The sequence below is a fragment of the Plectropomus leopardus genome, chromosome 17 (assembly GCF_026936395.1).
Source record: "Plectropomus leopardus strain MGB_pleo_1.0 chromosome 17, ASM2693639v1, whole genome shotgun sequence".
Taxonomy (NCBI): domain Eukaryota; kingdom Metazoa; phylum Chordata; class Actinopteri; order Perciformes; family Serranidae; genus Plectropomus; species Plectropomus leopardus.
This window is the reverse complement of record NC_142192.1, coordinates 22,651,286-22,668,945: the sequence shown is the minus strand read 5'-3', so window position 1 is coordinate 22,668,945 and position 17,660 is coordinate 22,651,286. Positions and strand designations below refer to the sequence as shown.

The window sequence follows — 17,660 nt, the reverse complement described above, 5'->3', positions numbered from 1 at the left end:
TAATGTATTCATTACAAATCTGTCCATTAAAGACAAACACCTGAATGGTGTTTATTGCACATAATTTTTATTAATGTTGAATAAAATCCTTTTACTTATTCAGTTCCTGCTTTGGACGTCAGATGAATCCACACATAGGAGTGAACTCAGGAGAGAGAATGCTGCATCAATAAAACTGTAGATATGACAGAACAATGTATTAGATTTGCTCAATTTTATGACCTTCATATTTCACAAAAACAAGTAATAAGAGACAGTTCAAAGAGTAATACAGAGTGCAATCCGCAAAACAAACAGAGGAATCAAGAACAAGCGATTGTAACTAAATACATGAAGACGGTGTGAACCTGTTACAAAAGCCCTTTTGTCCATGAAGTCTCTTGATCATGAGGATCATTTCAACAGTTTGATGGTTCAGTTCTCACATGACTTTGCACTGATCTCCTCCACCAGCAGCAGAAGAGACAGCAGGAGATCCGTTGTTGCCTCCCAGCAGTTCGTCTAAACGGAGGCCTTGAAAAGCTCCGAAGAAAGAATCATCCTTTACTGGGGCAGGTTTTCTGGCAGCGGTGGTCTGCTATATGTGGTAAAGGGAAAGGATAGTCAGCTTTGTATGTTATACCATGAAAAATATCAAAGTATATTATGACTTTTTTTTCTTTAAGCTTTGTTCTTCATACTATGCTATGACTATACAATTATTTTTAACTACATACTGTACTATAATTTTTTCATCATGATGTCATGAAAAAGGGCTGGAAACCACATGGTTAAACATGTCGACACACATCATAGTATAGAATGTTGCAAAAACATCCAAAAACACCAAAATACTGCATGTTGAAAAAAATGACTAAAAAAGCAAGGCTATAGTATGGCAAAAATGTCAAAATATGACATGTCTGAAAAATAGCTAAAAACACCTCAAAATAGCATAAAATAGCGTGCCAAGTCACACCATCGCATAGAATTTTGCAAAAACATCCAAAAACACCAAAGTACTGCATGTTGAAAAAACTGACTAAAAAGGCAAGGCTATAGTATGGCAAAAATGTCAAAATATGACATGTCCCAAAAATAGCTAAAAACACCTCAAAATAGCATAAAATAGCCTGCCGAGACACGCCATAGTATAGAATGTTGCAAAAACATCCAAAAACACCAAAATACTGCATGTTGAAAAAAATGACTAAAAAGGCAAGGCTATAGTATGGCAAAAATGTCAAAATATGACATGTCTGAAAAATAGCTAAAAATACCTCAAAATAGCATAAAATAGCGTGCCAAGTCACACCATAGCATAGAATTTTGCAAAACATCCAAAACACCAAAATACTGCATGTTGAAAAAAATGACTAAAAAGGCAAGGCTATAGTATGGCAAAAATGTCAAAATATGACATGTCCCAAAAATAGCTAAAAACACCTCAAAATAGCATAAAATAGCGTGCCAAGTCAAACCATCCCATAGAATTTTGCAAAAACATCCAAAAACACCAAAATACTGCATGTTGAAAAAACTGACTAAAAAAGCAAGGCTATAGTATGGCAAAAATGTCAAAATATGACATGTTCCAAAAATAGCTAAAGACAACACAAAATAGCATAAAATAGCGCGCCAAGTCACACCATAGCATAGAATTTTGCAAAAACATCCAAAAACACCAAAATACTGCATGTTGAAAAAACTGACTAAAAAGGCAAGGCTATAGTATGGCAAAAATGTCAAAATATGACATGTCTGAAAAATAGCTAAAACACCTCAAAATAGCATAAAATAGCGTGCCAAGTCACACCATCGCATAGAATTTTGCAAAACATCCAAAACACCAAAATACTGCATGTTGAAAAAACTGACTAAAAAGGCAAGGCTATAGTATGGCAAAAATGTCAAAATAAGACATGTCCCAAAAATAGCTAAAAACACCTCAAAATAGCATAAAATAGCCTGCCGAGACACGCCATAGTATAGAATGTTGCAAAAACATCCAAAAACACCAAAATACTGCATGTTGAAAAAATGACTAAAAAGGCAAGGCTATAGTATGGCAAAAAAGTCAAAATACGACATGTCCCAAAAACAGCTGAAAACACCTCAAAATAGCATAAAATAGCGTGCCAAGTCACACCATAGCATAGAATTTTGCAAAACATCCAAAACACCAAAATACTGCATGTTGAAAAACTGACTAAAAAGGCAAGGCTATAGTATGGCAAAATGTCAAAATATGACATGTCCCAAAAATAGCTAAAACACCTCAAAATAGCATAAAATAGCGTGCCAAGTCAAACCATCCCATAGAATTTTGCAAAACATCCAAAAACACCAGGATACAGAATGTTGAAAAAATGACTAAAAAGCAAGGCTATAGTATGGCAAAATGTCAAAATATGACATGTCCCAAAAATAGCTAAAAACACCTCAAAATAGCATAAAATAGCCTGCCAAGACACACCATAGTATAGAATGTTGCAAAAACATCCAAAAACACCAAAATACTGCATGTTGAAAAAACTGACTAAAAAGGCAAGGCTATAGTATGGCAAAATGTCAAAATATGACATGTCTGAAAAATAGCTAAAAACACCTCAAAATAGCATAAAATAGCGTGCCAAGTCACACCATAGCATAGAATTTTGCAAAAACATCCAAAAACACCAAAATACTGCATGTTGAAAAAAATGACTAAAAAGGCAAGGCTATAGTATGGCAAAAATGTCAAAATATGACATGTCTGAAAAATAGCTAAAAACACCTCAAAATAGCATAAAATAGCGTGCCAAGTCACACCATATTAGAATTTTGCAAAAACATCCAAAAACACCAAAATACTGCATGTTGAAAAAACTGACTAAAAAGGCAAGGCTATAGTATGGCAAAATGTCAAAATATGACATGTCCCAAAATAGCTAAAAACACCTCAAAATAGCATAAAATAGCGTGCCAAGTCAAACCATCCCATAGAATTTTGCAAAAACATCCAAAAACACCAAAATACTGCATGTTGAAAAACTGACTAAAAGGCAAGGCTATAGTATGGCAAAATGTCAAAATATGACATGTCTGAAAAATAGCTAAAAACACCTCAAAATAGCATAAAATAGCGTGCCAAGTCACACCATCGCATAGAATTTTGCAAAACATCCAAAACACCAAAATACTGCATGTTGAAAAACTGACTAAAAAGGCAAGGCTATAGTATGGCAAAAATGTCAAAATATGACATGTCTGAAAAATAGCTAAAAACACCTCAAAATAGCATAAAATAGCGTGCCAAGTCACACCATCGCATAGAATTTTGCAAAAACATCCAAAAACACCAAAATACTGCATGTTGAAAAAACTGACTAAAAAGGCAAGGCTATAGTATGGCAAAATGTCAAAATAAGACATGTCCCAAAAATAGCTAAAACACCTCAAAATAGCATAAAATAGCCTGCCGAGACACGCCATAGTATAGAATGTTGCAAAAACATCCAAAAACACCAAAATACTGCATGTTGAAAAAAATGACTAAAAAGGCAAGGCTATAGTATGGCAAAAATGTCAAAATATGACATGTCTGAAAAATAGCTAAAAATACCTCAAAATAGCATAAAATAGCGTGCCAAGTCACACCATAGCATAGAATTTTGCAAAAACATCCAAAAACACCAAAATACTGCATGTTGAAAAAAATGACTAAAAAGGCAAGGCTATAGTATGGCAAAAATGTCAAAATATGACATGTCCCAAAAATAGCTAAAAACACCTCAAAATAGCATAAAATAGCGTGCCAAGTCAAACCATCCCATAGAATTTTGCAAAAACATCCAAAAACACCAAAATACTGCATGTTGAAAAAACTGACTAAAAAAGCAAGGCTATAGTATGGCAAAAATGTCAAAATATGACATGTTCCAAAAATAGCTAAAAACACCTCAAAATAGCATAAAATAGCGTGCCAAGTCACACCATAGCATAGAATTTTGCAAAAACATCCAAAAACACCAAAATACTGCATGTTGAAAAACTGACTAAAAGGCAAGGCTATAGTATGGCAAAAATGTCAAAATATGACATGTCTGAAAAATAGCTAAAAACACCTCAAAATAGCATAAAATAGCGTGCCAAGTCACACCATCGCATAGAATTTTGCAAAAACATCCAAAAACACCAAAATACTGCATGTTGAAAAAACTGACTAAAAAGGCAAGGCTATAGTATGGCAAAAATGTCAAAATAAGACATGTCCCAAAAATAGCTAAAAACACCTCAAAATAGCATAAAATAGCCTGCCGAGACACGCCATAGTATAGAATGTTGCAAAAACATCCAAAAACACCAAAATACTGCATGTTGAAAAAAATGACTAAAAAGGCAAGGCTATAGTATGGCAAAAATGTCAAAATATGACATGTCCGAAAAATAGCTAAAAACACCTCAAAATAGCATAAAATAGCCTGCCGAGACACGCCATAGTATAGAATGTTGCAAAAACATCCAAAAACACCAAAATACTGCATGTTGAAAAAAATGACTAAAAAGGCAAGGCTATAGTATGGCAAAAATGTCAAAATATGACATGTCTGAAAAATAGCTAAAAACACCTCAAAATAGCATAAAATAGCGTGCCAAGTCACACCATAGCATAGAATTTTGCAAAAACATCCAAAAACACCAAAATACTGCATGTTGAAAAAAATGACTAAAAAGGCAAGGCTATAGTATGGCAAAAATGTCAAAATATGACATGTCCCAAAAATAGCTAAAAACACCTCAAAATAGCATAAAATAGCGTGCCAAGTCAAACCATCCCATAGAATTTTGCAAAAACATCCAAAAACACCAAAATACTGCATGTTGAAAAAACTGACTAAAAAAGCAAGGCTATAGTATGGCAAAAATGTCAAAATATGACATGTTCCAAAAATAGCTAAAAACACCTCAAAATAGCATAAAATAGCGTGCCAAGTCACACCATAGCATAGAATTTTGCAAAAACATCCAAAAACACCAAAATACTGCATGTTGAAAAAACTGACTAAAAAGGCAAGGCTATAGTATGGCAAAAATGTCAAAATATGACATGTCTGAAAAATAGCTAAAAACACCTCAAAATAGCATAAAATAGCGTGCCAAGTCACACCATCGCATAGAATTTTGCAAAAACATCCAAAAACACCAAAATACTGCATGTTGAAAAAAATGACTAAAAAGGCAAGGCTATAGTATGGCAAAAATGTCAAAATATGACATGTCCCAAAAATAGCTAAAAACACCTCAAAATAGCATAAAATAGCCTGCCGAGACACGCCATAGTATAGAATGTTGCAAAAACATCCAAAAACACCAAAATACTGCATGTTGAAAAAAATGACTAAAAAGGCAAGGCTATAGTATGGCAAAAATGTCAAAATATGACATGTCTGAAAAATAGCTAAAAATACCTCAAAATAGCATAAAATAGCGTGCCAAGTCACACCATAGCATAGAATTTTGCAAAAACATCCAAAAACACCAAAATACTGCATGTTGAAAAAAATGACTAAAAAGGCAAGGCTATAGTATGGCAAAAATGTCAAAATATGACATGTCCCAAAAATAGCTAAAAACACCTCAAAATAGCATAAAATAGCGTGCCAAGTCAAACCATCCCATAGAATTTTGCAAAAACATCCAAAAACACCAAAATACTGCATGTTGAAAAAACTGACTAAAAAAGCAAGGCTATAGTATGGCAAAAATGTCAAAATATGACATGTCCCAAAAATAGCTAAAAACACCTCAAAATAGCATAAAATAGCCTGCCGAGACACGCCATAGTATAGAATGTTGCAAAAACATCCAAAAACACCAAAATACTGCATGTTGAAAAAAATGACTAAAAAGGCAAGGCTATAGTATGGCAAAAATGTCAAAATATGACATGTCTGAAAAATAGCTAAAAATACCTCAAAATAGCATAAAATAGCGTGCCAAGTCACACCATAGCATAGAATTTTGCAAAAACATCCAAAAACACCAAAATACTGCATGTTGAAAAAAATGACTAAAAAGGCAAGGCTATAGTATGGCAAAAATGTCAAAATATGACATGTCCCAAAAATAGCTAAAAACACCTCAAAATAGCATAAAATAGCGTGCCAAGTCAAACCATCCCATAGAATTTTGCAAAAACATCCAAAAACACCAAAATACTGCATGTTGAAAAAACTGACTAAAAAAGCAAGGCTATAGTATGGCAAAAATGTCAAAATATGACATGTTCCAAAAATAGCTAAAAACACCTCAAAATAGCATAAAATAGCGTGCCAAGTCACACCATAGCATAGAATTTTGCAAAAACATCCAAAAACACCAAAATACTGCATGTTGAAAAAACTGACTAAAAAGGCAAGGCTATAGTATGGCAAAAATGTCAAAATATGACATGTCCCAAAAATAGCTAAAAACACCTCAAAATAGCATAAAATAGCCTGCCGAGACACGCCATAGTATAGAATGTTGCAAAAACATCCAAAAACACCAAAATACTGCATGTTGAAAAAAATGACTTAAAAGGCAAGGCTATAGTATGCCAAAATTGTCAAAATATGACATGTCCCAAAAATAGCTAAAAACACCTCAAAACAGACTTAAATAACCTGCTTAGAGACGCCATAGCATAGAATTTTGCAAAAACATCCAAAAACACCAAAATACTGCATGTTGAAAAAAATGACTAAAAAGGCAAGGCTATAGTATGGCAAAAATGTCAAAATATGACATGTCTGAAAAATAGCTAAAAACACCTCAAAATAGCATAAAATAGCGTGCCAAGTCACACCATCGCATAGAATTTTGCAAAAACATCCAAAAACACCAAAATACTGCATGTTGAAAAAACTGACTAAAAAAGCAAGGCTATAGTATGGCAAAAATGTCAAAATATGACATGTTCCAAAAATAGCTAAAAACACCTCAAAATAGCATAAAATAGCGTGCCAAGTCAAACCATCCCATAGAATTTTGCAAAAACATCCAAAAACACCAAAATACTGCATGTTGAAAAACTGACTAAAAAAGCAAGGCTATAGTATGGCAAAAATGTCAAAATATGACATGTCCCAAAAATAGCTAAAAACACCTCAAAACAGACTTAAATAACCTGCTTAGAGACGCCATAGCATAGAATTTTGCAAAAACATCCAAAAACACCAAAATACTGCATGTTGAAAAAAATGACTAAAAAGGCAAGGCTATAGTATGGCAAAAATGTCAAAATATGACATGTCCCAAAAATAGCTAAAAACACCTCAAAATAGCATAAAATAGCCTGCCGAGACACTCCATAGTATAGAATGTTGCAAAAACATCCAAAAACACCAAAATACTGCATGTTGAAAAAAATGACTTAAAAGGCAAGGCTATAGTATGGCAAAAATGTCAAAATATGACATGTCCCAAAAATAGCTAAAAACACCTCAAAATAGCATAAAATAGCCTGCCGAGACACTCCATAGTATAGAATGTTGCAAAAACATACAAAAACACCAAAATACTGCATGTTGAAAAAATGACTAAAAGGCAAGGCTATAGTATGGCAAAATGTCAAAATATGACATGTCTGAAAAATAGCTAAAAACACCTCAAAATAGCATAAAATAGCGTGCCAAGTCACACCATCGCATAGAATTTTGCAAAAACATCCAAAAACACCAAAATACTGCATGTTGAAAAAACTGACTAAAAAAGCAAGGCTATAGTATGGCAAAAATGTCAAAATATGACATGTTCCAAAAATAGCTAAAAACACCTCAAAATAGCATAAAATAGCGTGCCAAGTCAAACCATCCCATAGAATTTTGCAAAAACATCCAAAAACACCAAAATACTGCATGTTGAAAAAACTGACTAAAAAAGCAAGGCTATAGTATGGCAAAAATGTCAAAATATGACATGTCCCAAAAATAGCTAAAAACACCTCAAAACAGACTTAAATAACCTGCTTAGAGACGCCATAGCATAGAATTTTGCAAAAACATCCAAAAACACCAAAATACTGCATGTTGAAAAAATGACTAAAAAGGCAAGGCTATAGTATGGCAAAAAAGTCAAAATACGACATGTCCCAAAAAAAGCTAAAAACACCTCAAAATAGCATAAAATAGCCTGCCGAGACACTCCATAGTATAGAATGTTGCAAAAACATCCAAAAACACCAAAATACTGCATGTTGAAAAAAATGACTTAAAAGGCAAGGCTATAGTATGGCAAAATTGTCAAAATTTGACATGTCCCAAAAATAGCTAAAAACACCTCAAAACAGACTTAAATAACCTGCTTAGAGACGCCATAGCATAGAATTTTGCAAAAACATACAAAAACACCAAAATACTGCATGTTGAAAAAAATGACTAAAAAGGCAAGGCTATAGTATGGCAAAAATGTCAAAATATGACATGTCTGAAAAATAGCTAAAAACACCTCAAAATAGCATAAAATAGCGTGCCAAGTCACACCATCGCATAGAATTTTGCAAAAACATCCAAAAACACCAAAATACTGCATGTTGAAAAAACTGACTAAAAAGGCAAGGCTATAGTATGGCAAAAATGTCAAAATATGACATGTCCCAAAAATAGCTAAAAACACCTCAAAATAGCATAAAATAGCCTGCCGAGACACTCCATAGTATAGAATGTTGCAAAAACATCCAAAAACACCAAAATACTGCATGTTGAAAAAATGACTAAAAAGGCAAGGCTATAGTATGGCAAAAATGTCAAAATATGACATGTCCCAAAAATAGCTAAAAACACCTCAAAATAGCATAAAATAGCGTGCCAAGTCACACCATAGCATAGAATTTTGCAAAAACATCCAAAAACAACAAAATACTGCATGTTGAAAAACTGACTAAAAGGCAAGGCTATAGTATGGCAAAAATGTCAAAATATGACATGGCCCAAAAATAGCTACAAACACCTCAAAATAGCATAAAATAGCGTGCCAAGTCACACCATAGCATAGAATTTTGCAAAAACATACAAAAACACCAAAATACTGCATGTTGAAAAAAATGACTAAAAAGGCAAGGCTATAGTATGGCAAATTTGTCAAAATATGACATGTCCCAAAAATAGCTAAAAACACCTCAAAATAGCATAAAATAGCCTGCCGAGACACTCCATAGTATAGAATGTTGCAAAAACATACAAAAACACCAAAATACTGCATGTTGAAAAAAATGACAAAAAAGGCAAGGCTATAGTATGGCAAAAATGTCAAAATATAACATGTCCCAAAAATAGCTAAAAACACCTCAAAATAGCATAAAATAGCGTGCCAAGTCAAACCATCCCATAGAATTTTGCAAAAACATCCAAAAACACCAAAATACTGCATGTTGAAAAAACTGACTAAAAAAGCAAGGCTATAGTATGGCAAAAATGTCAAAATATGACATGTTCCAAAAATAGCTAAAAACACCTCAAAATAGCATAAAATAGCGTGCCAAGTCACACCATAGCATAGAATTTTGCAAAACATCCAAAAACACCAAAATACTGCATGTTGAAAAAATGACTAAAAAGGCAAGGCTATAGTATGGCAAAATGTCAAAAAATTACATGTCTGGAAAAATAGCTAAAAACACCTCAAAATAGCATAAAATAGCGTGCCAAGTCACACCATCGCATAGAATTTTGCAAAAACATCCAAAAACACCAAAATACTGCATGTTGAAAAAAATGACTAAAAAGGCAAGGCTATAGTATGGCAAAAATGTCAAAATATGACATGTCCCAAAAATAGCTAAAAACACCTCAAAATAGCATAAAATAGCCTGCCGAGACACGCCATAGTATAGAATGTTGCAAAAACATCCAAAAACACCAAAATACTGCATGTTGAAAAAATGACTAAAAAGGCAAGGCTATAGTATGGCAAAAATGTCAAAATATGACATGTCTGAAAAATAGCTAAAAATACCTCAAAATAGCATAAAATAGCGTGCCAAGTCACACCATAGCATAGAATTTTGCAAAACATCCAAAACAACAAAATACTGCATGTTGAAAAAAATGACTAAAAAGGCAAGGCTATAGTATGGCAAAAATGTCAAAATATGACATGTCCCAAAAATAGCTAAAAACACCTCAAAATAGCATAAAATAGCGTGCCAAGTCACACCATCCCATAGAATTTTGCAAAAACATCCAAAACACCAAAATACTGCATGTTGAAAAAACTGACTAAAAAGCAAGGCTATAGTATGGCAAAAATGTCAAAATATGACATGTTCCAAAAATAGCTAAAATCACCTCAAAATAGCATAAAATAGCGTGCCAAGTCACACCATAGCATAGAATTTTGCAAAACATCCAAAAACACCAAAATACTGCATGTTGAAAAAATGACTAAAAAGGCAAGGCTATAGTATGGCAAAAATGTCAAAATATGACATGTCCCAAAAATAGCTAAAAACACCTCAAAATAGCATAAAATAGCGTGCCAAGTCACACCATAGCATAGAATTTTGCAAAAACATCCAAAAACACCAAAATACTGCATGTTGAAAAAACTGACTAAAAAGGCAAGGCTATACTATGGCAAAAATGTCAAAATATGACATGTCCCAAAAATAGCTAAAAACACCTCAAAATAGCATAAAATAGCGTGCCAAGTCACACCATAGCATAGAATTTTGCAAAAACATCCAAAAACACCAAAATACTGCATGTTGAAAAAAATGACTAAAAAGGCAAGGCTATAGTATGGCAAAAATGTCAAAATATGACATGTCCCAAAAATAGCTAAAAACACCTCAAAATAGCATAAAATAGCCTGCCGAGACACGCCATTGCATAGAATGTTGCAAAACATCCAAAAACACCAAAATACTGCATGTTGAAAAATGACTAAAAAGGCAAGGCTATAGTATGGCAAAATGTCAAAATATGACATGTCCCAAAAATAGCTAAAACACCTCAAAATAGCATAAAATAGCGTGCCAAGTCACACCATAGCATAGAATTTTGCAAAACATCCAAAAACACCAAAATAATGAATTTTGAAAAAATGACTAAAAAGGCAAGGCTATAGTATGGCAAAATGTCAAAATATGACATGTCCCAAAAATAGCTAAAAACACCTCAAAACAGACTTAAATAACCTGCTTAGAGACGCCATAGCATAGAATTTTGCAAAAACATCCAAAAACACCAAAATACTGCATGTTGAAAAAAATGACTAAAAAGGCAAGGCTATAGTATGGCAAAAATATCAAAATATGACATGTCCCAAAAATAGCTAAAAACACCTCAAAATAGCATAAAATAGCGTGCCAAGTCACACCATAGCATAGAATTTTGCAAAAACATCCAAAAACACCAAAATACTGCATGTTGAAAAAAATGACTAAAAAGGCAAGGCTATAGTATGGCAAAAATGTCAAAATATGACATGTTCCAAAAATAGCTAAAAACACCTCAAAATAGCATAAAATAGCGTGCCAAGTCACACCATAGCATAGAATTTTGCAAAATCATCCAAAAACACCAAAATACTGCATGTTGAAAAAAATGACTAAAAAGGCAAGGCTATAGTATGGCAAAAATGTCAAAATATGACATGTCCCAAAAATAGCTAAAAACACCTCAAAACAGACTTAAATAACCTGCTTAGAGACGCCATAGCATAGAATTTTGCAAAAACATACAAAAACACCAAGATACGGCATGTTGAAAAAAATTACAAAAAAGGCAAGGCTATAGTATGGCAAAAATGTCAAAATATGACATGTCTGAAAAATAGCTAAAAACACCTCAAAATAGCATAAAATAGCGTGCCAAGTCACACCATCGCATAGAATTTTGCAAAAACATCCAAAAACACCAAAATACTGCATGTTGAAAAAACTGACTAAAAAGACAAGGCTATAGTATGGCAAAAATGTCAAAATATGACATGTCCCAAAAATAGCTAAAAACACCTCAAAATAGCATAAAATAGCCTGCCGAGACACTCCATAGTATAGAATGTTGCAAAAACATCCAAAAACACCAAAATACTGCTTGTTGAAAAAAATGACTAAAAAGGCAAGGCTATACTATGGCAAAAATGTCAAAATATGACATGTCCCAAAAATAGCTAAAAACACCTCAAAACAGACTTAGATAACCTGCTTAGAGACGCCATAGCATAGAATTTTGCAAAAACATCCAAAAACACCAAAATACTGCATGTTGAAAAAAATGACTAAAAAGGCAAGGCTATACTATGGCAAAAATGTCAAATTATGACATGTCGCAAAAACAGCTGAAAACACCTCAAAACAGCATAAAATAGCGTGCCAAGACACGCCATAGCATAGAATTTTGCAAAAACATCCAAAAAACACCATAATAATGCATGTTGAAAAAATGACTAAAAAGGCAAGGCTATAGTATGGCAAAAAAGTCAAAATACGACATGTCCCAAAAACAGCTGAAAACACCTCAAAATAGCATAAAATAGCCTGCTGAAACACGCCATAGCATAGAATTTTGCAAAAACATCCCAAAACAACAAAATACTGCATGTTGAAAAAAATGACTGAAAAGGCAAGGCTATACTATGGCAAAAAAGTCAAAATATGACATGTCCCAAAAACAGCTAAAACCACCTCAAAACACCCTAAAATAACCTGCTGAGACACGCCATAGCATAGAATTTTGCAAAAACATCCAAAAACACCATAATAATGCATGTTGAAAAAAATGACTAAAAAGGCAAGGCTATAGTATGGCAAAAATGTCAAAATATGACATGTCCCAAAAATAGCTAAAAACACCTCAAAACAGACTTAAATAACCTGCTTAGAGACGCCATAGCATAGAATTTTGCAAAAACATCCCAAAACACCAAAATACTGCATGTTGAAAAAAATGATCGAAAAGGCAAGGCTATAGTATGGCAAAAATGTCAAAATATGACATGTCCCAAAAACAGCTGAAAACACCTCAAAATAGCATAAAATAGCGTGCTGACACACGCCATAGCATAGAATGGTACAGAAATGGCCCAAAACACCATAATAATGCATGTTGAAAAAAATGAACGAAAAGGCAAGGCTATAGTATGGCAAAAATGTCAAAATATGTCCCAAAAACAGCTGAAAACACCGTAAAATAGCGTGCTGAGACACGCCATAGCAAAGAATGTTGCCAAAACAATCATGCATGTTGTAAAAACAGCATATCTATGGCATGTCTACAAAACAACCAAAAATGCCCTACTATAGTATGGTGAAAAATGTACCATACGATCATTTTTTATAGACAGACTATACTATGACATTGTGTTACAGTTCTTGTGACATACCATTACTTTTTTTTTTTTACCTTTTTTTCAACATACTATGTCATGATGTTTTTTACAATTCATTTACTACGACAATTTTCACTTTTTTCAGACATACTTTACTGTTACTTTGATCACATGCCACAATATGACATTTTTCTTTCAGTGTTCTCAATATTTTAAAAAAAGAAAAAATTATAATATGACTTTTTGAAAGAAACCACACTCAGATTATTTTACCTTACTTCGTCATACTATACCATGACATATCTTCAATATACTATACTATGACCTTTTTTCAACATACTATACACATTTTCTTATTCATTTTTTTCCCTGAACATCATATACATAGTCGTTTCATTGTCATACTATATTATGACTTTTATTAATTTGATATGGTATACTATGAGGGGTTTTATTTGGTTTGTTTTTTTTACATACTACATCCTGAAGTTTTTGGACATACTATGCTATTCCATTTTTTTTTTAACTCTTTTTAAACAAAATGTATACTATGACCTGCTTTTTCTTTTTTTTTTGACATGCTATACTTTTTCAACATGTTAAACTAAGACGTTTTTTCCTGTATTTTATAGTAGTATAGAACAGTACACTGACTTTTTTAGTAGTGTAGTATTACACTATATTATTATTTTTTCCCCCTTTCTTTAGACATACTGCACTATGACAGTTTTACTATTTTTTTCAACATAATGTACAATTGCCTTTTCTTAAGTTAACATAATACACTATTGCTTTTTTTTTCACGTGCTAATACTATGACATTTTTTTCCCTAGACATGATATACTATGACAATTTTTTTATAGTCTCTTTAACATACTATACTATGATTTTTTTTCAAATCCTAAACTAATATATTTGGGTTTTTTGTGTCATCACAAAGTCTTTGTATAATATGTTGTAAAAACAATTGTTACTTTTGATTTTGCCGTTCACCTACCCTTGGAAGGCAGTGGTGGCTCCTGAAGTGAGTTCTTCTAACTGTCCTCTCCGCGTTCTTCTTGGCCAGTATGGCTTGCTGTCGTTTCCTTTGGCAAACAGCACAGAGCAACATTAGGAACAGCACATGGGGAAGCAGCTTATTCATGTGAGAAGCAGCATTATCCTCATTAAGCCAAGCCCGTCTGGCCAAGAGTCTCAGCTGTACAACAAGACAGTAATTGAATTCTTAACTTCTTCAATGAGTTATCACACTGTCCGTGAGATATGAATGAAATTCTTTTTTTAAATTTTTTTAAATGCAACAATGGAAACAAATTGTAACCTAATGACAAAACAGCACAATGAAAAAGTTAAATTAGTGTTTTCGAGCTGATGACATTTTTGTGAATGAATGAATGTGTTACCCTACCTTTCTCTCTTCAGCTCAGCCTGGTACAATCGCAGCCAGGAGTCCGGCACTTTCTGGCTGCTGCAGGGAAGGCTTCTCCGCCTGCTTACACTCTTCCTGCGGGTGAAGCTGTTTCTGCGGACAGACTGGCTTCCACTGGTCCCTCTCTTGTTAGGGGGGTTTTTCCCTGACACGCAGCTGGTGGTGAACTGCTTCAGAGGAGCACCCAGCGACATCAGCGAATCCATTTCAAGAGTTGTCTTGTGCTGATGTCCTTTGTGTGACGTAGCAGGTTGGGTTTTTCAGGGAATTTAACTTAACTCTTTTCAAGTTTAGGAAAAAAGTAAGCGTTGTTGCTCTTCTTTACTGTCAAACTAGAATTCAGGCTTTTATCTGCAAATACAAAGAATATTAATGTCCACTAAAGAGTAATATCAGCTCGTGTTAACAGCAATTTTCCATTGTTCTTTTTAAAATAGCAATGCAGAAAAAACACCTGATTATTTACTTAGATAAACAGTTAGAACATCTTGGATCAGCTAATAGTCTTCTACATATCTGTCTGGCTCCTGTGCAAAAGAGCAAATGAACATAATGTGCTTTAAAGAAACAATGGCACTTACCTGCAAGTTTATCTCCTGTAGACCAGTCAGCTGATTATATCAATTGTCAAAACTGTACAGTGAGGAGTCCAGCCGTTGCATTGCCTCCAGTGCTTCAGTGTGTGCACATGTATACACCTCTGCTCTGTCACCGTCAGCTCTTATGGGGATTTGACTGTTGATCCCACTGGTCCTCAAACAGGCTTAGCAGAGGACGTAAGAGTTTATCTCATTAACAGCAGAGAAGTGCCAAACAAACCTGAACAGGAAAACAGCTGCTTGTTGACATCTGATCACTAAAATAGCTCTTATTTACAGCAGTGAGTTCGACTTCAAATATGCTGGTTCGTCTTATTTCACAAGTCACAATTTTAATTTCAGGGGGTAAAAACAAAAAAAAAGTGTAGTTTGTGTTACAGCTGATGATTTGGTGACAATTTCTCAGAGAAGATACCAGACATATGGAGCGTGGACAGACTGAGAAGGTGGAAGGTGATGCCTCCATGACGCAGAGAGGATTTCCACCTTGTCCCCCAAGACATGACACCGCCTCATTGACTGCAGCTGAGTCACAAAGTTGAATGAGTCGTTTAATTCATTGATTCAATGACTCACTGTGGTCAAAACTGAATCCAGGTCAAGAGCGATAACACTCCCAATCCATTCACAATTCCACTGGGGGGTTATATTTTTAAAAAAGTGTTGATTTTTATGGTTTTTTTTCTTTTTCTTTTTAAATGGATTTTTGTCCACCGATTGGTTGATTTCTCTATTAATTTTGTGTGCTTCTTCTTATTTTTTTGTTGTTGTATTTTTCTAAATTGCTAGTTTTTCCTTTTGTTAATTTACCTTTTTTGGAGACCAGCTGTAGAAACCTGTGACTTTTTGACCTCTGCTGAGTTATTTGTCATTATCTGGATCTAATATATGTGCAAATATAATAATAAAAACTGTTAATTCGTAATATGTTACCATAGTACTGACTTTAATTCTATATTTTCAAGTTTCCTATTTACAGAATAGGATACAGACATTCTTCAGCTGTAAGCACTTCAACATTGAGTCAAGGAGAAATCTCATATTATTAATTGTATCTGCTCATGTGTGATTTTCTCCTTCCAGGGTGTCTACAGGTATTAGACACTTAAAGGGCATTTTAAACCAAATTTAAGAAAGATTTTTGGACAAAGTTTGTTTTCAAGTATTGAAGGTAAGTACAAAGGTAAGTAGTATATATGTACTTCCATGCAGAGTAGGGATCCACATCTGAAATGTATCAAAATCACAATATGGTCAAGTGCAATATCCAAATTGAAGGAGCTGTAGCAGTTTGATCAAGGTACAAATGTGTCACTACATGCCATTAAAAATGAAGCATTGTGGTGTTAAAGAGATGCTATGGCCCATGAATCATATTCCAGACATGAAGGAACAAGCTTGTTTGGTAGTCTCTAATAAAGATCACATAATTGATTACACATTTTCAGTGAAAATGAAATGCAAAAATCAATATTCCCCTTAAAAAAATTGTACGTCATACCTTAAATAGAGATAGATAAATACATTTTGATACAGTGTTTATGGCAACTGAGACCTCACAAATTCAAATTAAATGCTATTTAGTGCATTCTTTAAGGTCCTGCAGACCCCCTGTACTTCTGTGACCATGACAGGATGGGATAAAAATTTAATTACCAACCAAACAAGGCGTGTAAATAACCCCAGTGACGTAGACAACCAACCTTCCTAAAGGTCCCAGCATTTCTGCGTCTAAGCACAATTTTTACTAACTGGCAGGAGTTATTCAGTATTTCTAGTTTTCAGTCTCGTCATGTAGCAGGGTCCTTTGCTAATATCCCATCTTAATGCTTCACAAACCCAATTGTATTTTTAGCCGTAGAGCACCCCAGCAGCATAATCCATTTATTCACAGGACTACAGTGTAGAGATAAAGAAAGGGGGCAGTGTGTGAGGTTAATAAAGCAATGGTACATTACTGACAGATGGGAAAGCTTACGTGACCAAGAACCGGTGCATCTGTTGCAGTAGATCTTCCAGGTTTCCTTCTCCTTCCTGTCTTTACGAGGGTGACAGCTGAGCTTAGGTTTTAAAGGAAATAACAGAGAGATTATTTTTCCACACAAATTAACAAGAAATCAACAGGAAGTAAATACATGTTGACCGCCAAGAGGACTTAAAACAAAAATCAAAATAAATTAAAACTAATATTAAAAGATCCTTCAAGCAGTGAATAAAAAAACATTTTTGGAAGGAAAATCATCATGCAAATCTCTAAACTGAAACTCAGGATTGTTATTTTGTCATTACAATTAACTGTCATTTTCCTGCAAGAATATATTTATCTGTATTCATTCACTTCAAACAGAACAATGTAGAT

At 33.9% G+C, this 17,660-nt stretch overlaps 1 protein-coding gene across 1 annotated transcript; it reads right to left on the bottom strand.

Annotated features, from left to right (window-relative positions):
• Positions 1–199: 199 nt before the first annotated feature.
• Positions 200–17,510, bottom strand: LOC148186658 (uncharacterized). Its single transcript, XM_088090511.1, has 4 exons — positions 15,284–17,510; positions 14,682–15,053; positions 14,271–14,358; positions 200–577 (listed from the first exon to the last, which is right to left on the bottom strand). Exons 2-4 carry the CDS (start codon positions 14,906–14,908, stop codon positions 422–424), a joined length of 471 nt encoding a protein of 156 aa, XP_087946637.1. The 5' UTR covers positions 14,909–15,053; positions 15,284–17,510; the 3' UTR covers positions 200–421.
• Between the last annotated feature and the right edge of the window lie 150 nt (positions 17,511–17,660).